This window comes from Atractosteus spatula, chromosome 7, assembly GCF_055471065.1.
Source record: "Atractosteus spatula isolate fAtrSpa1 chromosome 7, fAtrSpa1.hap1, whole genome shotgun sequence".
Taxonomy (NCBI): Eukaryota; Metazoa; Chordata; class Actinopteri; order Semionotiformes; family Lepisosteidae; genus Atractosteus; species Atractosteus spatula.
The window spans coordinates 7085625-7113192 of record NC_142712.1 but is presented as its reverse complement, the minus strand read 5'-3'; the positions used below and the strand labels follow the sequence as shown (position 1 = coordinate 7113192).

Sequence of the window (27568 nt, the reverse complement as noted above, 5' to 3'; positions counted from 1 at the left end):
CTCTATGGGTAACAGCCAGCATCTTCACAGAACACAAATGAGCGAACTCCTTTTCAAACGATTTTTCTCGAACCCGCTGATTTCCTTACAATACTGTTCACGTTCAAAGCCAGTGAGAAGCATCATTTTGTAATTATTGTTTCCACACAAACTTTGTGTCCTTTGCTTTATGGTTTGTGTAGTGTTTAAACTCCTACTGCAAACATCTTTGTACTGTGGGAACAGATGCATTGAACTCAACAGAGATCACAGTACTGGATTCTTAGAGACAGGTGACTAATCAAGTTGCTCCTTGAAAACATCAAAGACTTAAAGGGAAACTTAGCCAAAAAATGTTTCATGGACCTTTTCCAAAGATGTCTTGTATAATGAAAGAAGAAATACAAAAATTCACATTAGTGGTTTACCTGCCCTACTTCAGCAAACAGCTACTGTATAAAAATGAGTCATCTGTAGTGTGCAGCAATAATCTACAGACTACATTGACAGAGTAGTCGGCACTCTTCCTTGGGCACATATTGCATTGGCAGATATTGCACAAGGCCCAATGGTAACGCTAAATTACTAAACATTTTTACACTCACAGCTGCTGCTTATCAACAAAGATGCAATAACTATAAATTTATTGGACATTCCACAGCACACAGTCTGACAATCTAATATACACCCCTTGTTTTGAATACATATTTTGTTCAAACAATTGCACAGGATCCACGACAACTCGTTTCTTTGTCCGATCACAAAAGCAATTCAAATAACAGATCTTTCCAGAGTTTATTGAACGTACTCACATACAGGGAACGTGCTGAACTGTCTGCCAAAATGCAGTTTTTATTTTCCAGTGTAAACAACTTGCATATCAGGCCACAACAATGTGCTTACAGATTTAGTTTTCTTTCAGAGGCGTGTCCTTTAAATACCAATGTGCACACTACAGCTAACAACCTCACTGCTTTGCTCATTCCAGTTTTAATATGGTACCAACAAAATATTCCATTGCTCCATAACATTATCCAGCCTTTTGTGCCAAGTGTTGATTTAATACTATGACAGAAGGAGACTTGTTGGTGCTTCTCTGATTAAACTGATTTGACAGTGCAGCAAAAGAAACAAATTATCTTCTGTTTTGGAATATTCCGACCACTGTCTTTGCTTTAACTCTGAATTTGTGGAATCGAATCATCAGGTATGATTTGATTACATTAATACAAATGATATGAGGTTTTATTTTAATACATTTTCAACAGACATTGCATTACTTCGACATGAAATCTATTTTCAGGATGCTTTCAAAAGGGATTCAGTCTATTTCATTGCCACAGAATCCCTGCAAACACTTCCAAACATCATTAAATTATGACAGTCTAAAAAAAAAGGGCATCAAGTGAATTCAGAAAAAAGAATCTGAGGTATGCTTTAAAAATATTTTGTATATAACTGCTCACAGAAAATAACTATTTAAAATAGCCTCAATGGATGTAGCTTTACAAACAAAAAATAAAAAACAGCCAGCGATAATCTCATATAGCATTGAAATTGTTACAAAAATCATTTGGCATGAAATGCACACTGGTGCTTCGAAAAGCACAGTGTTCTGTGGGTTTGATTTGGAACTGAGAATGTTACAGCACTTTTTACTATAACAAATACTTTAAAAAATGACTGAAGTCATTTTAATGATTAGGATTAGTAAATTAACTTTAATTCAGCAGGAGATCATCGGACTGCGACATTGAAAAAATCCAGATTTCTGGCACAAATTTACAATCCACATGAAATGATCACAAACTTGAAAAGAAACATTGTTACTTCAGTGGTTTGTACACAGCATATACAAAAAAACAGAAACACAGATTAGCTACAGTATCCCACAGCATGGTAACGAATTCTTTTCACCAATGAACAATGAATGTTTTAACTATTTATTATTAAAATATAAAACACGTGCAAAGCATTTTTTTTTGCAAATCTGAAAATCTGAAGTATTTTTAGGAAAAAATAAACACTTTTAGATACAAACCAATAGTATCCTTTTACAGCTAGAAATTGAGATTTCTATTTTTGCAGCCACTGCTCATTTTCCGATGTCCAAGAGAGCGTACAAATGCGATGGCCTTTTTCGTGATGCCTCTGAAGAAATTTTGAACCTTGCAGACAGTTTGAGTAGGAAAAAGGAAATTTACAAGGCAGCGAAAAGGAAATCTTGTAGTACCATTGTGGCAGAAAGGGTGTTACCCATTCCCACATTATCTCTTCTCTCTAGAGCGCATGAAAAGAATCGAAACTCTTCGCACGGCGAAAACAGCTTCAAAAGAAACCCTAAAAACGTCACACACAAAAAAAACATTTGTCGCTTACCTTTATGGTACTGGCCATTCTCGATCAGGACTATTGATCGAGTCCTGGTGTAAATAAAGCGGTCCCAACTTTTTTTTTTGGTGGAGAGCAGGCAAGTGTTGAGGTTTGCTGGCGGTGTTTGGAACGGATGAGATTGTGCTAACGTTGGGAAATGAAGTCAGCCAATAGCAGGAAGAGGTTTCTATTGGTCCTGGTGACCGCAACTCGAAGAAACAGGATATTTGGGAGCGGAGAGATAAGAAGGGCTAAAAACAATGTTGTTTTTCTTGATGATGTGTGTTAGAAGATTTTTTTGGAGGAGCAGAAGGATGGGGGGATGGGAGGGCGGGTTGGTGCAGCCAAAGTCTCTGATGGGGCAGGTGCGTCTTGATGTGCTATAAGTGTGACATACCAGTCGGAGGCAGGATGCAGATGTCTGATCATACAGTCCAAATTTTACACGGTTTCACGCCACATGTCCCCAGAGGTTCAAGGCTCTGTAACTGTATTTGCTTTGCTGTAGAATGAACCGTAGAGTAAAACCGTCTTAACGCACATGCAGCCATTTGCCACAAAGGGATCGTTTTAAAAAAAGACCTTTCCACCTCATCTCCAAGACTAAACTGCTCTTCCGGGCGCTGATTTTTTTCACCCATTTCCAAGTGATGCAACAGGAGCCCACCTGTTCATAAAGTTCATAAATGATCATCAAAACACTTGCCGGATAGGATTAAGAGGTAAAAACAGGCTCGTTACTCCTCATGACGCATTAAAAGTAAAAAAAGACATCTGTGAGTAAAGATTTGACTGAGGGATCTTGTCAGAAACTATAACTAGCTCCCTTTCTTGACAGCTCATTACATAATGGCCTTGCTTTGGGGGACAGATCATACTTACTGCTGTTCCTGAACGGTAGTGTACTGGAGGAGCAGAGCTTCACATCTCCACATGTGGATGGAGACACATAGATGGGGAGACAGCTGCTCCCCCCAAGCCCTGTGAAGAGCTGCTATGTTAAGATTCATGGATCTTTCTCAATTGGCATCACTGCAAAATGGAAATGTACAGTACAGTACATTATTTTAAGATGGGCCTCAAATTCTGTGTTCTAATCTTAACCACCTTTCACTTAACCACCTTTCAAAATATATTCAGTAGCGGATGCTGAGCATCAGTCTGAGGCAGAGTTTTGTAACGATGCCAAAAGAGATGCCGAATTGAGTAGAGAAACTGGTTGTTAGTATTTTCTGTTAGCGGTATTATAGTATAATAGTGTATCAAGCCGCATCCTACTACTGCCTCCTGCAAAACTATAAGTTATTGCAAGTCAGAAGATCTGGATCAAGCCCTGTTAAACCAGGCAGCGTGGCTAAATTTAGGCTTATTTTCAAGCCTAAGGAGCAGGGAGGCTCATAAGCACCTTTCACCTGCAAGGCAAAAGAGTCTGAACTGCAAGATTTCAGTTCTAGAATAAGGAAGCATGCAATGCTGATTTAGACCCTATAATATTAGCGAATGATCACATCAGAAGCAGACAATGCCTCTGCACACCCTTCAGTTTTAGAAAGGTCCCTGAGGTTGTTGAAAGAGCCTCATTCTAGAAGAGCAGTTTCTTTTCCAACCTTATTTGAGATTTGTGGTTCTGAGGCTTGCTCAAGAGAAAGCACAAAGCCGCACTGTGCTTGAAGACCAGTTCTGACTTTGCGTAACAGCAGAGTTACAGAAAAAAAGGAAGTTGCTAAAAACAGCACAGAAGTGTTCTTTAAAAAATACCATTAAAACCACTTTGGTGTAAGCATGTGAAGTACAGAAGCTAGTGTACTGTCACCGATTAGCACAGATAGACTCATTCTATCTTTCTTTCTTTCTTTCTTTCATTCAGTAGGCACCAATGACCGTCTCCACCCTAAAATAACCAAAAAATCATGAAAAGTTACAAAGTGACTAAATCAATCTTTCAAGTACAAGACAACTATTGTGAAACTTAATCCAATTGCTGGTTAATCCTAAATGATAGCACACTGGACACTAGAATTAATAATAATAATAATAATAATAATAATGTATTGCTTCATGTCCGTCCAAGAGCTGTTCTGCACCTGCAGCTTCACTACACAGCAGATCAGGTTAAGAAGTGGGAAATTACGTCATCAGTTGTATTAAGGGTGAACTTTAAGGAGACAGTATAGTGCAGGAGAGGGATTTAGCCACGACACCAGTGTAACACTCCTACTCTTAAGAACGGTGTTATGAGATCTTTAATTACCAAGCTGCCAGGACCTGGTCTCGTCTTAGCACCCTCATCCCAGTAATGACTGGGTTCAGCCTTGCTTAGCTTCTGAGGTCAGAAAAGAAGATGGCCAAGCCGAGTTACAAGTGCACAGGCACAGCCTCATGTACGAAGCATTCCCATATCCTGCACTGGCACCATTTACCACTAGAGCACTTTTTGGATCTTGGGAAAAAAATCTGCTCTCAGAAATCTCTGCAGGCAAACAGACATATCAGTCACCTTTTGTACACTTGCATACAAAAGACAAAAATGTTGAAAAAGATATCACGTAGCACCTGTGACTCCCAGTAGCCAGACGTTTTATTGTGGAAATGCATCTCCCATTGAATACTGCTCACCTGCAGTAAATATTTAGAGCTTTGGAGGTTGTAGGCAAAATGCATGAAGTAATAATTGTCCTTATACAGTAGCTGACCTATTGGCAACCTGCTTTGAATTTGGCAGTTTGTGCAATATGAAAACATTTTGTATAAAAAATCCTCTACTTAAGACGGGGCTTCAAGTAAGATGTGTTGCTTCAGGCCCTGCTGTTGGACATGAGTTTTGCAAGAGCTTGTACTCGGCAGCTATTTGTAATACCTATGTCTCAAGACAATTCTCACAGTGTATGGTTGCCCAAAAGCGAACTGCTTGAAATCACTTATGGAAGAAGTAGATAACACAGCGCCAAGGGTACATATTAAGAGAAATGCTACATTTGAACAAATACGTAAGCTTTGGTGTTTTGACATATTGTTATAGGCGTTTGCATTTTATTTTTATATTTTTTTAATGAATAGCTTTCCTTTCACGTTCTGAATATTATCCTTTGTCTGCTCTAACAAGCACTGCACATGCCCAACATCCTCTTTAGCTGAGCCCACAGCACATCCCTTGTTCTGGAGCAGTTCGGCAGGGCAGCAGGGAGTGTGACTATGAAGCCCTAATGCCACCTGTCCCAGAGGAGAAGCCTGGGTTTTTTCAGGCCTGGCCCGTCCTCAGGTGCTCTCCGACATCACAGCTCCTCCCAGCACCAGCACCCAGAGGCCCACTGGCAGAGGTGCTGGGACCGCTGTGTGAGTTTTTTTTTTGGGGGGGGGGGGGCTGAAATGAAAAGGTGAGGAGACTTCTGACAGGATCTTCACAGCATTTAAAAAGCTCTCGACGATAATGAAATCAAAGCACACAATGTCGCAGTTCTATAAACGAAAAAAAAAAGGTTGATTTAATTTTAAATATCCTGCTCAAAGGCTGCATCTCCAAAAGTCTCTTAATAGTCAGAAAAGAACTAGTTGAATTATAAATTCTAACAGTTGGCTTCATGACACTTTTAAGACTGCGGTACTGGAGTACTGTATATCCACAAAAATGTTTTGGTCATTTTTTTTCCAAGCGCTTCCTTTCCCAACACTTCCATTTAAACACTTAATTACCTGAATTATGAATGACTCACCTAACAGGAGCCCCTACCGGGCAAGACCTTCGCTGGATTTGAAAACCAACCCAAAAAAGCAAAATGAAAAGGAAGATGGATGAGCAAAAATTTAAGCTAGGGTTTGGGATTGAAATTTGCGTGAAGTAAGCACATTGACTGATCGACTTTTCTTTCCCAAAAACTCAAACTTTGCTTCCACTCCCAGACATACCACAAACCCCACCATTAATATACTGTACAGATGGCTTCCTCAAGTTCTGTGGGGAGAATTTATCTCCCCTGCACTTAACTGTCGGCAACTATTTTTTGGGTGATGCTTTTAGATTTTTTTTTTTATTGGCTGAGGGAGGAAGTCTGTAGGAAATGACCCTCTGTTCCCTCTGTGGTCTTGCAGTGAAAACACACTCACACGGGAGGCTGGGAAGTTCAGCCATTCCACATTATAATGTACTAAACCAGCACGGCTTGTACCTGACCAGAAAAGCAAAATAGGAAGATACTTCATGAGACTCGTTAAAGGCATTTTTAACTTCACAGCTGTCTTTATCACCAGTCTGGCACGACAAATCCTCCAGAATGGCCAATGCGATCATGTGGTAAGATAACCATTTTCACTATACCGTATTACTTTCTGTGCAATCCAACCAGCAGCGCCGATCAGAACTGCTGCTGATGGTTTTACCGTGAGATACAGGACCCAGTGCAGCTTCAGGGTTTTGGTTGGTGCCTCCCGCCAGAGAGATGCAACAATGTAACATGATTCACCTTCCGCGATCCCACAGCGAATAGAATGAGATCAGGACCACACAAGCCAAAAAATCTACACTGCCAAACTGTCCAATACAAGCACCACATGTTTGGTTTTTTTACATTTTTACAGAGAAGCCTGTCTGGTTCAATAAATCGTAACAAGCCATAATGAATGAAACTAGTGGTAAGAAAACAAAGGATGATTAACACACATTCTCATTTATTATTGAATATTTTTATATTCCCTTAGCCCAGCCTGGCACACAGGCTGGGCTAAGGGAACACAAGACACATAACTCTTGCAATTAACAGCTCCATCTCTGGACAACAGTGTGCAACACTAGGGAGTAGCAGTCGTGAGAGTCTCTCTCCGCACCTTTCAGACACCATGTTACTCCCTTCATACCCCTTGACTGCCTGGTGCCTGAGGCCCTGTGGCGGTCAGAAAGCTTTCAGCACTGTGCAGGAGCACAGAGGTGGCGTGGCTTTGAGATGGAAGAGGGTCATGGCGTTCTGAAGCAGGAAAGGTTCATGTCAGAAGGTTCATGTTAAACATATTGAAAGCATTCCAGAGATAATACTGACCAATTATTATTGTGGTTGTTGTTTATTTTCTTATTATTTACAGTTATTTCTTCCATTTTGAAGATTTTACAGTGACAGGGTTATGTATGCAGTAAACATTTTCAAATTTTTCTTTTACTTTCCAGTGTGGAATTAAACTCTGCACACTGATGCAGTTCGAACCTCTTTAGAATAATGTGGTTGTGTTTTTTAAGCTTACGGAAAGCTCTAAAGGAAGTAATTGTAAATGTCTTTCAACACCCTACCAACTGACACTCCAGACTCAGTAGACAACTTTGTTCTTCCATGGGAATCAGTTCTTACTAGTTGCAAAACTGGCACCCAGGGTTGCATTTTCAAACTCTGGTTACTGTTTTACAACGGGAGCATGGTTTTTAGCAGTACAAGGCACTTCTTGAATGTGCTGCAGACATTCAGTTACACTGACTACATCATATAGTTATTTTTTAAATGAACTGGACCAGTCCTTTCAAGCTGTGAGTCTGCGATGGCTATGTACTATGTATATTAAACAATCAAGAACAGAACAGAATCATTTACTGTACTTACTAAAACATCCTAGAAACAATCACTCAACAAGCATTGCAAAAAAGACACCAAGATCTCATTGTCTTTGATTTAAAACTGTTTAAGTGCACACCAGGCAAATTCCAAAACTCTTCGTTGATGTTTAAAAAACATGTTAATTGTAACCAAGGCCTTGTAGAAATTCTGGCTTACCAGCTACCGCCTGGTAGTTGTAAGCACTTGCCACCCAGAACAGGCTATTACCAACATTTGTAAGCTATTTACAGTCTATTTACAGCCTTCAGGAATCAGAGCAGCATGAGATGATCCTTTCCTCTGAGCCATTTGGTTCCTATCACATACTTTCTTTGTCCATTTTCTTGGACGAGGAGGCAAGTGTGCAGGACTGCCTGAATTCGCAATAACCCACGTATTGCCCACGCTTTGTTCTGCTTCGATTTACTGTTCAGGGAGAAAAGTATTCACCGTGGTTTACGGAGAACGAGGACAACAGTCAACAGTTTACGGAGAACGAGGGCCAGTCTTTTCTCTGCCCCGGTGGTCTGCCTGCTGTAACCCCAAGGCCGTGACAGGCTCGGGTTCGAACGGGGGATAGACATCCATCCCTGTGTCTGCCTTCAGCACTCTGTGCTGTCCCATGAATGAGGGACGCAGGGTCAGCAGTCAGTGTCCTCTCTTGGAGCGAACTGGCTTCAGAAAGGGGGTGACAGCAGGACTCACAATCTTAAGTGCTTCCAGTAGCACCCCATTTCCTAACATGTCTAATTCACTTAAATGGGATGGATCAGCGCTAGATAAATTATGGGAATGCTTTACTAATAAATAAATCTTGCTCAATAATTATTGGGATATACTGTGTATATGCAGTTGAACCTGTCCTGTATATTTGTTGCCATATATCTGAACTGTCCATCAATATGACATTCACCCATTTTCAATCATTTTTTTTGTTGTGGGTCTCGGCTTTACTATTGCACTTAAAAAATCATCTTAATCTAAATAAAATTTGAAACTGTCAATTTTACTTGGCTTTTTTTCTGTAATGCATGTTTTGCATGTCAGTGACCATATCACATGTAATCTTTATAGTCTCCAAGACATATTTTAAGAGGTTTATACTAGGTGCGATTTTATTTTGTCTGAATTCTTCCTAACAAAAATTCTGTAGCTGAACTGAATAACTGGATGACCTGCCATTACAAGTACAGAGGCTAGAGAAAGCACACCCAACCCAGAATAAACCTGGCCTGTGCCCACTTCTGTGTCGGTGTGTCCTTGGTGTGCTTTCATTTTTCTACAAGAAATTGAAAAGGGACATCTGAAAGCTGCAACTCTGTATTCCTGTAACATTCCCCTTTCATTTTACTGCCACATTCCACAGCCTTGTGCATTATTGCAATGAGAAGGAAAAAGAAGGGCCATATGATTTGAATTAATCAACGTGGCCAGACAGCTATATTAAAAATAAGCTTCTTTTTTTTTTTTCTTCAGTCATAATGGCAGTCTGTTGCTTGACTAAACACTCTCCCAAAGCCTGTGTAGTTGTTGGCTTACTTCTGTGCACCCTGGGGACCTCATGTGTTTTCCATTTGAGGAGCCTGAGCTGTACTACATCATCAAAACAAAGTGTCACGTCAACGGAGAACTGCATGGCAGAAGAGCACGCTCGCTTTCTCATCAACACATACTTGTGATCAAAACACAGGTGTGTTTGTTATTACCTCACTTGTCAGGGCCCCAGGGCCTATTTTCCATAGGAGCAAGCGCATTTTGCCATCGCAGGAAACGGAGGGCAGATTAAGCTTTCTTACCATGCTTTTGTACGTGTTCTATTATTGTTTCAATCAGCGAGTCAAGCTCGCATTTAGAAGCGCTCTTGTGTTCCGAATGAATGTCCTTCAGCAGTAGTTTCAATCAGCGCCGATACTGACAAATGTCGTCTATTTATTTACTTCAGTCCACAGCAAAAATAAAGCTGCAAAATACAACTTAAGGATTTTATTATGGACTTAATCTTCCTCGTGTAAGTGATGATATTTGTAATGGATCATGATGATTGCTCACACTTAAATCATCACTGAACAAATAAAATGGATAGACTCCTAACCAAAGGTGCACAGATGAAAAGACAGCAGGCATTCTTTCCTTCTGTTTTTATTGGCCACTAGGGGGAGCCCATACTTACATCTGATGTGATGAAAACTTCTTCAAAAGAAAGTACTTCTGGGCATCCGAACACACTGGAATGTATGACCAGATAGCACTATTTTTCCAATTGATATTAAAAATGTACAACCGTTATAAAACCACATGCCTTCTGATTTAATGACCCTCATGCGCAGGTTATTACTCATGCAATGGGAAAGGTCTGGTCTTCTCAAAACTGTAACACTGTGGATATATACTGCTGCTCCAGAAATAGTTGACGTTTGCACATACTTCAACATTACAAAAGCAACAAATATCACTTAAGCAACAGCTAAAAAAAGTTCTGTTTTTAATTAATTTTTGTTTTCTCATTACTTTTTAGACTACAGATTAGGCCTAATAAACACTTTTGAATTATTCTCAGTTTCACGTGGTGTCTTGGAGATACCTATGCAGTATTTCAAGATTAAATCAAGCCTCTGACCCACGCATCAGTTGCAAAAAACAAACCTGCTACTTGTCGACAGATTTGCAATGGGTAAGAGCCAGGAATTTGAATTTGTAACTGGCGGGCGGTTGGAAAATTTGATTTGAAGGCCGCAGTACAGAATTGTATTGTTTTGTAACACACGTCCCAGAGAAATTTTATTTTGTATGTTTGTGTACAAGAGGATGTGGTGAACCACATCACAGCCAGTCATCAGAGCCTTGGGAGCTGGCTTCCTGAAGGATTCCTCGCAGAGCTTGGGCACTGTGAGGCAACAGAACACACGCTGAAACATATCACCAGCATTTCTGTTCTCTAAAAACATTTACACCAGCAGGTGCAGACCGAGTTAAAGTGGCTTCCCTGTCAAACCCTCAAATATGTTTAAAAAATGTGTGTCTTCTTCCAGGCCAGTGTGTCATACAAACCCTGTACTCCGTCAGACAAGACCAGTATCATGTCAGCTACGTGAATCATTGTATGTGGCTCCAGCAGTCAGACCACTGGACAGGAAATCCCTTCCATAAAGAATTCCTTTCTCAAGTAGTGCGTTAAAGAATGCTTGCATTCTCACATTCCTGTTTTTTTAAGCCGTTTCAGGAACACAAGAAAATCTCAGGCAAAACTGCACAGCACATCCTTGTTATTTGAAAGTTTGGAATTAGAAAAGCAAACTTAGTTTCTCTCTCAAGCCAGTGAGGCTTTCCAGGGAACTTTAAAATAAAAGTAACTTTTTTTCCTTATTTGGAAAACATTTTTTATTTTCCAAATATTAAAAAAAAACAGACAATTTTGGCCACCTCTTAATGGAACCAGCATAGATACTTTGTGATTTCTAAATGTTGTGTGGTTTTTGCATGGTACAGTGTGGTTCTGTCAAATACATACACAATTTGAGGACATGTGCAAAACAAAGTTACAGTACCTAGTGCTTTCCAATTGTCTTATAAAAAGTTTATTTTTATTAATCAAACACTTCTAATAGTAACATTAAATTCAATTTATTATTATAGAACTTTTTATTCTAAAATAGACCTTCACAATGGATCACAATATTACCTTTCTATATTAGCTGTAAACAACAACCTGATGATTTTATTAGCAAAGCTATGGGACAGGTGAAAAAAATAATGTTTAAAGTCTCCTAAGCAAACTGTGCACTGAAATGCCTTTATAAGGATCAACAACCCACAGAGAAAGTGTTACCTCTGTGCTTTGCTTTTTATTGCTCTGAAAGAATATTTTTCCTGAACTTTTTACCTGTTTAAAAACATTTCCAGGAAAGCTGGTGACAAATTAGCCAAAAAAAGAAAAAGCTCTATTCCACAACAAGAAAATAATCTGTTTCTGAGACCATTTGGAAAAGCAAAGACTTTCACACCCAAGGAGACCCTATTGTTATTCTCTCAGATTAGAAAAAAATGGTGCCAGCTCACAAAGCAACACGTGTTGTTAAGAAAACGTCATTTTTAATCTATCTTGCTATTGTGATAGTTTTTTTAGAGGATGATTTACATATCTAATAGAATGCATTTGGCTTTGAAAGCTACAGTGACTTGTCATGCTAATGGAAAAAATATCACTGAGCTTATACAGTATACAGTTTTTGCTAACTATTTCGCCTTGAACTATAAATAGTTTAGGTTTATGGAAATGTTGTACTTTCAATTAGCTGGTAAACTGGCGGATCGTTCTAGAAGTTATTCACCATCAACAATTTCCAGGTTCATCGGCTCTTGAGGTATCTCATTCTTTTTGATTTAAAAAACATCTGGACCCCCCTACATCCCTGTAAATGCTGACAAGCAGACACTGATTTTTTTTTTTTAAATCCACATTAAACACCTGCATCAGGCAACCTCTAAAGTGCATGTATGCCCTGAACAGCACAAAAACTAACAACTCCGAATGACACCATCTCTAACCGTTCAAGTGGCAGCTCCTGGTCAACAGACTGAGGAGAGAGACCGAGATCCCAAACTTCAAACGCGTCCTCTGCCCCGTCTGTACATGCTCCCTGCTCACAAAGGTTCTTAAGCAGATGGCATCAACACAGCAGAGACTGAATGTCTGAAAATGCAGGAGAACCGATTACCTTAGTGTGCTCTGGAGCCTCGGCTTCTCCTCAGCTGCCACACAGCTCCACATCTGGATCCCCTGCCTGCTGCCCCAGCTGAGCACATGTGAGCAAGTGTGTCGGCGGCTCTGTCACTTCTTGGCAGCAGCGCGGCGGAGTCTGCTGGGTAACGAACGACCGAAATATCTGCCCAGATTCTCCCCACATGCCGAGGCTGGTTAAAATTTAAGTGAACGTGACCAGACCGCAGGTCCCTACCAAAAAAAAAAAACTCTTGAAGAGGAAGAAAAAAAACAACAAAAAAAAAAACCACGGTCTGACCCCACCACAAATAAAATTCCTGAATGCTGGATTTCTTGGAACGCCGCGCAAGGCGTCTGGCCTGCTCCTCAGGAGGAATTCTGAGCGTAAGGCCAGGGATAGCGTTTAACTGCTGTGCTTTAGAACACTCCGACCAGACGGTCATTTTCTATGGATCTACGATCCTCCTCAAAGGAACACTCGGCTGCACGCTGTTGCAGAGGGCATGGCATTCTCCAGCAGAGAAGGAAGCTCTGTGGTTGAAGATTGGGAGCTACCACCCTGTTTTACAATGGGACTCAGACTTACTAAGAAAACTAATGAAAAACCGGCTATTGTACATCTTGGACACAGAGACAGAGTTTCCCCACAAAGCACAAATCCAGCAGGAACAACTTAACGCTATGGAAAGGATTCGGCTGGGCCCATCACCAAACTGAAAACACTGAGCAGGCCTGGAAAGTGAAACACAGAAATATACTGTACACCATGGAAACCCATGCTTGCAGAGCTTCACCACCTGAAAAGGAATGCAAGGTGGTAAGACGGGTTTTCTCTTTTCATGATGTTGAAAACGGTAAAAAGGGGAAAAAAGATACAGAGTCTACAGGTCAAATATTTATTGCTCTTTACAGTAAAATTCCCTTCCTTCCTCGGAGTCCTTTGCAGTTTTGTGCTGTTTTTGGTACTGCGTGCTGTCCTGAAGGGGGTGCAGGGTGTAAAGATTTATATTTTGACTGATATTCATGGATTTTTACCTCCTTAGCAACAACAGCAAACAAATAAGCAAGCAAGTAAACAAATAAAAACGATTACAGCTAAATTAGTGTAGAATGAAGTGCCATTTCCTCTTTTCCGTATTAAATTTTTTTTGAAGAGGTTTAGGATCACAAGAAAATTGAAGTAATGTTGCATTGCTTGGCAACGTGTTTATTAGACCTGCAATTACAGTAAATTACAAGCATAATTGACTATAAAGCCTGACAAAGCCCCCTCAATCTTAAGCAATAGGGGTTATGAAAACCAAGTGAAGCACAGCAACAGCCACTCACAAAAGGCCAAAGAACAGCAATCTGAGTTGAACATCATATGAGATCAAGGATTGCTTAGGATATTCACCATGCATCGGAAATTCAATTCATCTAGATCAAAAGCAGCACACCTGGGGCTCCAGAGTGGCTCGACTAGTAAAACATGCGGCTCTCAATTGGGATTCACTCTCGGTCTCTGTAAAGCCTCAGGCTGCTTCCAAACTGCATGGCACACAGGAGCAGCAGATGAGCCCTGAGATGCCAGGGCTACCCTCTGCCCTGGTCAACCCAAAAATGCCATCAGGGGGTTTGGGGAGCAACCTCACAGTAAGAGTCTTATCTTCCACTGTGAGTCTTCTTACATTCTCCCCAATTCAACTCAACTGAACAAATTCAGCAGCATCCTCAGAGACCAACAAGCACCAGTCTCGGTTATTTGTCCATGACCACGATCTGGCCACGACCACACTCCCGAGACAGAACGCAGCACCTGATGAGCACGCAAATCCAAAACCTCACTCCCTTGCTTTGGAGAGCTCAAACTGATAATAACGTCACTGTCATATCCTTGTACTGTGTCTCCTGTTTCACTGGAGTTTCCAGAATTGCCCGAACAGAATGGCCCTGAGTTTCCTTGATGTTCTGTGTAACACCCATTCCTAGGACATATAGGACGACCTTGTAGTTAATTAATTCCTTACACTTACACGGCACTTTTTTGGACACTCCACTTAAAGCACTTTTCAGGTAATGGGGAATCCACTCCACCACAACAAATGTGTAACCCCCACCTGGATGATGCGACAGCAGCCAGATTGCGCACAGCATGCACGCTCAGTTATCAGCTATCAGTGGGGAGGAGAATAGAGATTAATAAAGCCAATTGATAGTTGAGGATTATTAGGAGGCTGGGGGGGGGATTTGGCCCCAATTCATGTTTTATTAATTACAAAGTTCTCCATACAACAGTATCTCCTCAATACATAGCAGTTATGACCAGGAGTACAGGACAGATTTAAGATTTAGGATGGTTTGTCTTAAAAGGGATTCCAAGCAATTATGTGAATTTTGTAATGAAAAGGCAGAGCAAGGGAGATATAAATCTATGCCTTTCTTCTTCCTGACGTCATAACTACAACATTTATTCAACCTGACAACAAGAAACAATAAAAAACATCCAGAAGGATTTGAAGTCCCACTTTCAAGCTCCTTAAAAGAAAAATTACATATTAAAACTGGCCTGGGAGCTTTACTGACATATTTGACCTGCTTAAATATAGCAGCAAAACACAGCTTTGAGTGTTTATGGAGAACTATTTCCTCTGGTCATGAGCTATTCTTTACAAATTCCAGTGCTTACCAAACAGCTTCTGGTAACATTAATCACGATGACACCATGAACAAGCATTGTTGCAATGCTTCTCTGTTTTGGCCAAGGAAATCAGGCACACTTGCTGTTTTGATTGTATGCAACCCGATATTTACCACAAATTTTAGTTTAATCATTTTAAAGCTACTTGTTTCTTTTTTAAAAGTGCAATTCCAGGGTTAGGCAGCTTTGCCCTTAAGTGGTGCATTCGTTCCCGGATTTCATTTAAGATCGGATCTTAATGACTTGATTAAACTAATTAAGTGAATCAGAAGTCAAATCAGCTGTGTTTTCCAACTGAAAGGTACCTCTAATGGTGCAAGAGGGCCAGAGCTTCCTACTTTAGCACACCTTAAAGGCTACCCACATGTGCAATAGTATAAGAAAGATTGCTCTTTTATAAAAGGCATCCACCACATACTGTATGTGTGCTCCCAGTCTGTTAAGTGAAGAAACAAAATGAAAAATAAAAACTTCCAAACAAATCAAAAGATGTCTCATGAATTTACTTCTCCTTTAATGATGTGAAGAACAAAACCAAGACACACAGAACACACTATATACAGTACAGACTCCAATTAGACATGCAGCTGCAATTGGACAAGTGCTGTAAAGGAGCTCTTACAAATAAGGAAAATATGAAATACACCTGACTAAATCAACAACTAACATTTTCCCTTAATGTGGCAGCACTACTGTGAAAACCACCCTGGTAACAAGTGTAGAAGAGTTAATATTGGGATATCAGACTTACAACTTCGGCTTTGCTCATTTCTACCAAAAAAGGGGGAAAAATAATGAAAATAACTGTGATAAAAAAAGTGCTGAGCTGTCAGCTACCGCTCGTAGTAAAATTAACACCCCTGGCTGAAGCGTCATAAATTTTGCAGATGTAGACATAACAATAAGAAAAGTGAATTCTCCCCAAACTATGGCCACAAAACGGGAATGAGAAAAACAGGCCTGCTACCCCCTAAAGGCAATACTTTGAACGGCAAAGTGCCCCGTGTTATAAATCTTGCATAGCTATTCCTTTGCACTCCATTTCTGATCTCACTCGCTAGTGTGTCATTTCCTATTGACTTTAAGAAAGGAAAAAAGTCTGCTCTCGGGGGGGTGGGGGTGGGGGGGGGTGTTTATTTTGGCCTGCGCTACCAAGACGTTACAGACAGCTTTCATAAATACAGTGCCGCTTCAGCAAGGCACGGCACACGGTCTCTCCTGGAATGGTTCTTTATTTTTTACGTTGGGTGACACTGATACTGCGTGTTCCTTTAAAGACCTGGAGAAGCTGGACTTTAGTGTGACAGGGTTTCCATTTAGAATTGAAAGGAGCTTCAATCCAGCTTGCAGCTCCATCATAGACATCGCTTGCTTGGCAGACAAACTGACAAAAGCGTCATTTGGAATAGTCAGAACTTCCACATAGATCTAACACTGCACTTTTTAGTGACTTGTGACTGTTTATAGAGATTTTACTACTTCTAAAGCGAAAAGGAAAAACAATTAGCTGATTTGTCAATATTAACCAGCATGACTGCTACCAGGCTGGAAGAGTGACCATGATGCTGACCACTGAAAACCAGTTTCTGGATATACACTGAAGTTTAAATTATTGAGCATCCAAAAAAAACTTCTCCATTGTCCTTAGGACATACTGTATGCTGCACTTCAGTTGAAATATGTGTAAATACATTAATGTTATCTCAGCACCCTTTTGAACTATATAAAAAAAGAGAACAGCGTGCTCACTTTGACAGGGACAGCAGGGTCTGGGACAGTTTGAATCATGTCCTTCTGCTGGCATGTGGGAGGATCCACAGCAAGTCTGTCCACCCAACACCTTCCTGGTCAAGGGAACACAAAAGACAAGACAGGTTAACATTCTGCTTTGCCTCAATGTGAGGTTTCCAAAATGTGTTTTAGACAGCAGTTTGAGACATCAGGCACATTGCAGTTAAACTTTATGTTCAGATGTTAAGAGGATGTCAAGAGACCAAGCATGCTAAGGTTGCTTCAAACATGGTTGTTTTAAATCAGACTCACATTGCACAAAACGGCAGATATTTTGTTTGTGTCAAAGCAAAAGCCGTCTGAAACGGCTCACAAGGCTTGTCCACTCCTCCTTGAAATACAGGAGAGCCCTGAATACTTAATATTGTAACGTGGGCAACAATCACGCAAAGGAGTAGTACCAGAAACGCTCTTTGATTGATCGCAAAGACATAAAACCACTATCCTTAAAAGAACTGCTCTCAACAACCAGCAAAAATAAAACCACTGCAACAGTTTCTGAAGGCGCAAGGTACTGCCTAATACAGGCTAGAGAGCTCAGGGTGGGAACCCGAGATCACAGATCAGGATGGGGAAACATGGACTAGTCAGACGCGCACAACGTGTACATAAACCCCTCTCCTTCCCCCCAAGTCCCAGGAGTTAATCACCCTGATCCCCACAATCCCAGACAGGTTCCCATCTATCCCATCACCGCCTGATGAGGGCGCTACAACATAATGTTATTTCACAAGCAGTCTACTGTAACTATCCGTAGCTCATAAACAAGTATAACACTTAATTTTTTTCTCAGTTCGGCATCTTGGCAAAAACAGTTGTGCGGTCAAATTCTCGTAAAGGCTAAACGAGTTGAGGAATAAAGAGATACCGTGCTAAGTAACTTTGCTTTTAACATGGCCGGGCTGAGGACACGACTGCGGTGGGCAAAGATCAGCGCCATCACATCCCCCCTCCCCCATTTTGGAGGTGTGAGCCAGGGAGGATGCTTGCTAAGCTCCGTGAAGTTGCCCCCCCACTACAGACGGCACAAACTGTAACCCACCTCATTCATTAGTGCTATGTTTGTGTCATTTCAATACAGCGCCTTCTTTTCCTGGCTGTGACGTCACTCTGTGATGTACAAAACAGCAAAATCACGACCACCAGATTTCAGTTGTGATCTTTTGATCAGTTGACCCCAGACTATGCAGCCTTTACACGAATAAACGGTCTTACATTTAGGGAGGAGTTACTATGTCAGTTCATTGGGTTAGGTGTTTTATTTTAATTTTTAACCATGTTCTCGAAAATGTATTGCTTGTGTGCTCCTTTCATTGGGGAAGAGACACCAGTTTCCAAATTACCGGTGGTACAAGACAAGAGCACATATTCACATTTTTAGGTATTAGTTTCAAGATCGGTATAATTTAACAATAAAAAACAAAATTGAAAGCACGAGCATAATAATATACTGATTATAGACTTTACATTTCTATTCATTTTTGAAGTACAAATCAAAAGGTGTTTCCCCTACGTTAAATATACGATTAAAATAGTTAAAATACCATGTATTCATTACAGAAAGCAGCGAAGACAGTTATATTGCAAATAAAAAATGTATTTATATTGAAGAGTACGGGACATTGTGAATCAATAAAGACGTTAAAAAAATAAGGCGATGTAGTTATTTTGCAAATAAGTAAAGCATTTTTAAAACAGCTTGTCATTGACAGTAAACAAGCCGATCCACCTTGCGCTGCTGGCTTGAACAGCTCTCAGACCTGTGATTGGCTAAACCCCCGAACAGCTCGGGCCGCGATTGGGTGAAGAGTGAGAATCGACTCTCTGATTGGGTAAAGCGCCACAGCGGAAGTTCTGTGTGTACCGTGTGTGCTGTATGAGCACGCTGGATATACAGTAACACATCCATTGGTTTCCAATTACTGATCAATCTAAGAGAAGTCACACTGAGGTCAAAACTGAATAGCAGATAAAGAATGTCATGGCATCCACAGCGCGTTCATGACTCCGATAGCATGTCACGACAGGAGTGCGCGCATCACGATCACATCGCTGTCGTTGCGCCACTCTCGCGACATTAAGTCGATATATCGCGATATGACATACCCCGACAAGACGCCCCCGCCCCCATGTCGCGACATGGAGCCCGCATATCGCGATATGGCGTACCCCGAAAAAACGCCCACCCCCATGTCGTGACATGAAGCCCCGTATATCGCGATATGACATAACCCAGAAAAAGTGCCCCGCCCCATGTCGCGACATGAAAGGCTCTATATCGCGATATGGAAAAACGGACCCGCCCATGTCGCGACATGAAGCCGGTATATCGCGATATGGCAAAACCTGCCCCCGCCCATGTCGCGACATGAAGCTCGTATATCACGATATGACATACCCCTACAAAATGCCCCCGCCCCCATGTCGCGACATGGAGTCCATATGTTGCGATAGGACATACCCTGATAGGATATGCTGACCCCATGTTGCGACACAAAGTCCATATATTGCGACACGTCCTATCTGGGTATATCATGTCCTGATATGAGACCTTTGTTGCGACAGCAGTGCCAGGATGGCATGGAAGCAAGGCGCCAGTCGTGATATACACTGCCGCGATATACACGCCTTATACATGGGGTCCCTATCTAACATGCTGCGGAGGTCTTGTCGTGACGGTATCCCACAGTTACGCGTTTGGCAACAGCGTGTCACGGTAGAGAAAGAAAAGGAAAACGTGCCTAAGAAAATAAAAAACCATAAATCTTACAATCACGGTGATTTTACATACATTACAACCACAGGTTTATGTCATAGATGGTTAACTTGTTGGCATGCGTCATGTCTCAGTATTATTCACATCTAAGGAGGCTCATATGTTTATGGATATTGATTGTCTTTAAAATGTTAAGGGTACGAGCTAAACTATAAAAGAGCGCTTGAACTCGGCAGACGGGGTCACTGGAGGCGCTATATCTCGGGAACGAAAGCAGCACAAACGCTACTTTCAACTGCACAAACCGGCACAAACGCAGCACTAACGAATGAGGTGGGAATCATCGTTTCATCGAAAGCTTTCAGCCACTGAGCTTTCATGCGTGAGAGTCCCACCTCCATCCGAATTTCTGTTCATCGTCACCATTACATTAGGGTGACCAGACGTACTCTTTTTCCCGGACATGTCCTCTTTTTGAGACCTAAAATATCGGTCCGACCGGGATTTATACATTTCCAAAAGTTGTCCGGGATTTTGTTTTGCTCGTTACTCAGACGGTGTAAACAGCCTACATATTCTCGTTCTACATGCGTTACCGGTAGTTTGAACTTGCACGCAGCGTACTGTAGCTTGAAAAGGGTTTTTGCGTGTGTTGTGCTGTTTTTATGGCCATGAAAAATAACAATGTCTTGTTTCATTATATTTCAAAATGTTTCGTTAAAATTGATCATTTTTTAAACCAATGAGGAATTCTCGTAAGTTATAATGTCTTCATTTTTCCTCATGTCAAGACTTTTGTTCTGCTAAAATGGGAAAAAAAAACTTTTTTTTTTAAATAGGGCTATATTTTTGTTTTTTCCTTGTTTTGCCATTATGGAAGAGAAATAGCAACCCTGCAACTGTTTAAAAGTTTACTAAGAAGTTTAATAAAAACTAGAGAATTTAAAATGATTTTTTGATTAGAAAAAGTAATAAAGATTCATTACTTTGGAGGCATGTGTCGAGTGTCGATTATCCCCTCGTACCTCTTTATTGAAAACCTCTCTATTGAAAATAGAGTCACCCTACATTATATAGGGCGGCTACAACCACCTGGATCGCTTTCTGCAGCCATTCCGATCCAAGTAATGAAACGGTCCTAATTTCCCAGAGTTTGTGAAAAGGGAAATACCGGTGGCACGAACAGCATACCACAGAATATGCAGCGCATAGTGAGAAATATTACCGTCTCCCGTTCTGCTTTGCTATCTAATTTCTCAAAGGTTTTGGTGTAAAACTTTCTCACTTTCGGCGTAATATGCCTGCTGCTTTCATAACGAAGGTCAATATTTCCTGAGCTTAGAAGGCTTGTGCTGTCCAAGGTAAAAGGCTGGAGAGGGTAACAGGGAGCACTAACGAGAGAGAGGTTCGTCGCAATTACTTCACTGTGCAAGTGCCATTTACATTTGGAAACTGTGTGACAGTGTGGGACTTTTTAACTTTTTCTTTTAATGACATGCCTGGGATAATCACACCCGATTATTACCATGAATGCAAGCCTGTATATTTAACTTAATAATATTTAACTATTGGGGTTAACCAGTCAACCTGAGATAAGCACGTTTCCAATTCTCAGCGTCCCAGATTCCACATCTGGGAACCATCACAGCACAGACTATCGTTGTGGTGCTCAGAACGTATAGTATTAAGAAGCAGTTCCTTGCAAAAGCATGCGACTCACGGCTTTCACAAGGACAGATGTGCTAGTGATATGTTCTATAAACTTATTATATAAGGCTATTTGTATTAACAATCAATGACAGGCTTTTATTATTAACGCCTGATATTCTGTTTCCTAGGTTGAGAACTGCAAACATGGTGACCATCTGTCTTTTTACGTCTTATGCAAAGATGCAAAATAACTTAAAGTAAAAAAAGTACCACCATTCATTGTGTATTCATTATGAATTTGGTTCTGTTCGTTACTGGCATCTGCATACTAGGATATCTCCAGAAACCTGAGGAAGTGCCTGAAATATTTGTTATTCTCATCCTATTCAGTCAGAATTCCTTTCATTTTTTCATTTTGTTTTTTCCATTATTTTAAAGTGGTACGGTTAGGTGGTCCAGTCGAAAAAGAACTGTACTATCAAAAAGAAAGTTCTCTCAAGTTGATTGTCATTTGGATTTCCCTGGTGGAAGACTGCCACTGGGAATAGAGTTAGAAATGGTGGGATAGGGATCCCCAGAATCCTGAAACAGGTGACTCCTATGACATCCTGGGCGCCTACAGGCTTGCAATTACATCAGAGGGAAATTCTGCTCCTCCAATCCATGCAAACTCTCCTGTCAGGTACTGTGAGCCTTGCAGTGTGTCAAAACATGACTCCATGAGTGACTGATTGAATTGATTGATATGGCGAGCAGCTGTATCACCCTGTAACTCACAATTGGCATGCCACTGAATCTCAGCAGGTGTGAGCCTGGCCAGTGCTGGGGTGGGAGACCTCCTGGGAAAGCTAAGGTTGGTGCTGGAAGAGGTGTTAGTGGGACCAGTAGGGGGCGCTCACCCTGCGGTTTGTGTGTGTGTGTCCTAGTGCCCCAGTCATAGGGACAGTTTACTGTAAAAAAAGATTCTTTCGGATGAGAAGTGAAACCGAGGTCCCGACTCTCTGTGGTCATTAAAAATCACAGGTCATTTCTCAAAAAGTGTAGGAGTGTTACCCCAGCTCCCTGGTCAGATTTCCCCCTGGCCTTTACCAATCATAGCCTCTTAATAATCTATCAATTTTTCTCTGTTCTCCTCCCCACTGGTAGCTTATGTGTGGTGAGCTCCCTGGCACACTTTGGCTGCCATCACATCATCCAGGTGGGGGCTACACACTGGTGGTGGAGGGGAGTCCCCATTACCTGTAAAGCACTTTGAGTGGAGTGTCCAGAAAAGTGCTGTATACTGTAAGTGTAAGTAATGAACTAACTACAAACTTGCTGACCCCATACACATCCCAGGAGTGGGTGTTACACAGAGCAACAAATGTGGTGAGTGTAAAACGAACAGTACAGTAACATGTTAAATAAAGAGAAAAAAATGAGTGCACATGCACATACACTCTGGGTGTAAAGCAGGAACAAAAGAAAAGGTGACGCTAAATGCAGATGCTCAATGTGAAACTGCCTCCCTTTAAAAACCTACATCCAAACACAGTATTACCGCTTTAGCAAACAGTGGAAAATTCCCAAGAATGTATGTTTCATGGGACACTTTTTTTAGTGGAAACCTAGCACACTAATAGAAATGGTAGGCGTTTCTAAAGAAAGGGCTTGGTTATGTCATTTGCTGATGTCACCAACACCCTGTTAGCCAGACCAGTCTCCCACACACAGCAGCTCTCCTGCTCACTGCAGCTCAGAAAGACTAAATATTCACCTAGGGAGCACAGCAGACTGCCCACTGCCACTGGTTGACATTCATCCCAGAACTGTACTGTATTCATTTAATGCAAATGAATTATGTGTAACACACCGCAGCTGCCCATAAGCAGAAACACTGTTAAGTGATGAGAAAACAGTGTGCACATCGCTGATTTGCCATAGCATGGAGCAGAGTTCCATAACAGACAATCGCATAACTTGAATTACAAGAAACTGTAACAATTCCTTTAAGAGATGAGAAAGCTTTCCATTGCATTTCTCCCAGAAATTCAACGGCACTGTAGTTCCTGTTGCAAGCAATCATTCTCACTACCAGCATGCAAGTAAGGAGCGGCCAAGGGAAAAATTGATCCAACTGCACAGGAGTAGCACAGCAGTATATTAGGGAAAATCCATTTTGCAAAATATGTGATTGGCGACCAAAAGCAATCAACACCATAACAAGGTTAACATAAGAGTGGCCTCAAACCAAGAAATAACATTCCAAAGACGTGGAAAAAGAACATTTGTAGTTAAGGATTTGCTGGACAGGTAATATAAGAATGTCAAGCGCAAAAGTGCTAATCCTAAGATTTAATGAAAGCGTCAAGGGAAGCATGGATGAAACCTGTTATTAAGGAATATCATACAGTATGAGGCATACCACATGCCCCAGTCCACAACACTGTTCAAGTCCACTAATGGAATTGGCTTCCCGGCATTAGCAGTGTTCGTGTCTTCATATTGTCCTCACTTCTTTCAGAACTCGAGTGCACATATCTGGGGCTCTGAGGCAGCATGGCGGTGCAGTGCTTAGCATTGCTGCCTCACAGCACTGGGGCCCTGGGTTGAATTTCTGGGGTGCAGCCTGCACTGAATATACATAATCTTCCCCGTGTTCAAGTGGGTGTCCTCCCACAGTCCACAAACACCCTTGTACATTAACTGGTTACTGGCATGAGTGTGTGTGTGTGCCTTGCGATGGACTGGCATCCTGTCCAGGGTGTACCCTGCCTTGCGCCCACTGCGTGTCAGCATAGGCTCCAGCTTCCCCAGGACCCCGAGTTGGATAAAGCAGTTAGTGTCATGCCCCGTACACCTCGAGGGCGCTCTACTTCTGTCCTGTTCCTAGTTCCCTGTGATTATTCATGTCTTTCCAGTGTGTCTTGTTGTGTAGCCTATTTACTTCCTGTGTCTGCTCCGCTCCTGGCTCAGCAGTGAGGGTACGGATATCCTGAGACCCGCCTAGTACCAGGTCGCCCCACATCCGCTGCCTGAGGGCATTGGTTTCTATACCGACATCGTCTGACCCCCTGAGCCTGGGATAACCCCCATGTTGCCCCCTTTTACCGCTACGCAGGTCTTTATTGCTCTCCTGGCCATTCCACGGCATGCCCTTCCAACATCCGTGACAGTATGGAAATGGATGGGGGGATAGTTGGGGTTCCATAAGGTCTGGTTCTCACTACGACGTCCTACATTCAAGGCAGCAACAGCACAGCCCAGCCCTTGGCTGTGCCCCCATCCCCACCCCACCCCCAGGCATTCCTGAACCAGCCTAGCTTTTCACACAGTCTTTCTGTGCCGCGGTGGAGAAGGTGTGGAGTGATTGACAGGCTCCATGAGGACCATACGTGGAGCTCTGCAGAGAAGTGGCATGTAATTTCAGTCAAGGGGTTATAATTATCCCTTGTTTTCTTTACCGAAATAAAACTTTCCAAAGAAAAACATGCCCCGGCTGAAAAGTAGTAGGGTGACATCACAGGAGAATATTGTAGAGGAGAAATGATGGTTTTAAAAAAAGCTCTGTGATCAGGTCTCTCTGGAAAGGGCAACACCCTGGAACAACGGGGATTGTGCAAAAAAAAATAATCCTTGTTGTTTTGGGAGAAAGGCAACACAGTGAAAAAGCCAAATGGCAAACAAAATAGCAATAGACTAAGCACCAATCAGTTCTAATTAGTTGCATTTATACAGTGCTTTTCATCTCAAAGCATTTTAAATATGGAAGGAGCCCAATAACTTCATCCACCACTGAAGTCCCAGAATCCCCACTACACAGCTGATCAGGCAGAGAGGTGAGAAACTGTATCGACAACCGAATCAGGGGGAGAATGTTAAGGAGGCCAGATTGTACAAGCCTCGAGTGGAGTTTCGTTTTAATTTCACATTTATGGGATTTTTAAAGGCCAAGTAGTGAGGACCTAGGTTTAATGTCTTTAATTTACAGGATGGCACCTTCGATTGTGCGCAGTGCCCTCTGTCCAGCACTACTTTGGAAACTCTGGCGGAGGGCGAATATCATCATCAACTGGTCCCCCAACAGGGCCTGTAGCAGCAATCTGTCAGTTTCTTTCATTTCCTTCTGCTTCACAATGTCTTTCCTTAATGATTGAATAGGTAACTACCAATCCATTACAGTAGAAGACTAGTTACTTTGTTATTAAACTCTTACGCAGTTCATACTAAATATATATTATTAACATGATGCCATATGCAGGAAACAGAAATCACTGCTTTCAGCGTTTTTCAGATTATTGTGAAAGAACAGGAAACATGAAAAAGTTTATGGGAAAACATGGACTCTCACCTTTAGGCACCCTCAATGAACTCTTCTAATGAAGTACAATGTTAAAGAAAATGCTGAGCATTAGTCTATCTATATAGGAACAAAATTAATTTGATTTCTTTTTTGCTTAATTTGTTTAAATTATGGAAGGGAATCGACTTTGCGTCATACAGGATTGATCTCAGGAAGGTCCATCTGTACCTGATTAGTTTCCCACCACGTGCTACAGCAACTGAAGGGCACACTGGTGAAAAGAAAAGCTGCTCTTCCAAATGAAATGACGTGTGCCGGGATCGTTTCATACGCGATGCTTCTCTGAAGAAAACATCCAGGAACTGACATTTAACTGAACTGAGCGGGAGGAGAGGAAGCATGATCTGAATCGCTTTCACACAATCCGTTTGACGCAATAAAGGTAAAAACTGTGAGCATCTACCCTGGTTCTCATTATCTACCAGGTTGATAAAAAAGACTTTAATGAAACCTGCACTGGGTGGTCTTATCGGGCTGTTTAATAGTCCTTAAAGAATTACCCTACTTAGCATATTTTGAGCAAATTAGGTACATCTGTTACTGAAAATGCTGGCTTACGCACACTCTTCATACTGTTATCAAAAATGTTAATGTTTAATTCCCTGTTCCCCAAGCATTTAGTCTGCAAGACCGAAACAGGCTAAACACTCAACTCAATCTGATTGATTTCCGAGATAAACCTCTACTATAGATTTTTTTTTCAACATACTGGGAGGCAATAATCATATTTCCTGGGTTTTTTTTTTAAAAAAAGCATTTTAACAAAAAGTACAAATTTCTGTCGTTTGTCCTGAACTAAAATGGAAGTTGTCAATCTCCTTAGCACAAACGGCACAGGGGAAACGGGCGATCTCCAAAATGTTTTTGTCCCATAGCTCAACGGAGATGGTGCAGAACAGGCTAAGCTCAACACGAACAAATTATGTTATGTTTTCAAAAAGAGATTTTCTGTGTATGAAATCGTGATGTAAAGTCATCAATGCCAATCAATGAAATCACTTAATTAATAATAATAATAATTAATAATTGCTTACACTTATATAGCGCTTTACTGGACACTCCACTCAAAGCGCTTTACAGGTAATGGGGACTCCCCTCCACCACCACCAATGTGCAGCCCCACCTGGATGATGCGACGACACCCATAGTGCGCCAGAACGCTCACCACACATCAGCTATCAGGGAGGAGAGCAGAGTAATGAAGCCAATTCATAGAGGGGATTTTTAGGAGGCCATGATTGGTAAGGGCCAATGGGAAATTTGGCCAGGACGCCTGGGTTACACCCCTAAGAAATGCCCTGGGATTTTTAATGACCACAGAGAGTCAGGACCTCGGTTTTACGTCTCATCCGAAGGACGGTACCTGTTTACAGTATAGTGTCCCCGTCACTATACTGGGGCATTAGGACCCACATGGACCGCAGGGTGAGCGCCCCCTGCTGGCCCCATTAACACCTCTTCCAGCAGCAACCTTAGTTTTAACCAGGAGGTCTCCCATCCAGGTACTGACCAGGCTCAAACCTGCTGAGCTTCAGTGGGTTGCCAGTTGTGAGTTGCAGGGTGACATGGCTGCTAAGATCTATTAAATATGGAAGGGTGGATTGTGAAGATTCTGCTCAATTAGCAAAGCTCCAATTCCAATTAAGAAAATGAATAAGTATTAATGAGAATATCCCAGTATTTTTACACATTGCTGGAACCCTTGTCTCTGTTCATTTCCATCCCATTCACAGCCCTCAAACTCCTG

General features: G+C 41.6%; 1 protein-coding gene across 7 annotated transcripts in view; it reads right to left on the bottom strand.

The window, feature by feature from the left end:
* Positions 1-27568, bottom strand: part of erg (ETS transcription factor ERG) — a 62614-nt gene that overhangs the window by 24688 nt on the left and 10358 nt on the right. For 4 of the 7 annotated variants that reach the window (XM_088921118.1, XM_088921122.1, XM_088921120.1 and 1 more), the window contains exon 2: positions 17072-17166. In XM_088921118.1, coding sequence (XP_088777244.1) covers positions 17072-17110 — 39 coding nt within the window. In that variant the 5' untranslated portion in view covers positions 17111-17166. Of the gene's footprint in view, positions 1-2358; positions 2456-17071; positions 17167-27568 lie in introns of those variants that run through there. The other 3 variants (XM_088921119.1, XM_088921121.1, XM_088921124.1) reach the window with 1 other exon arrangement.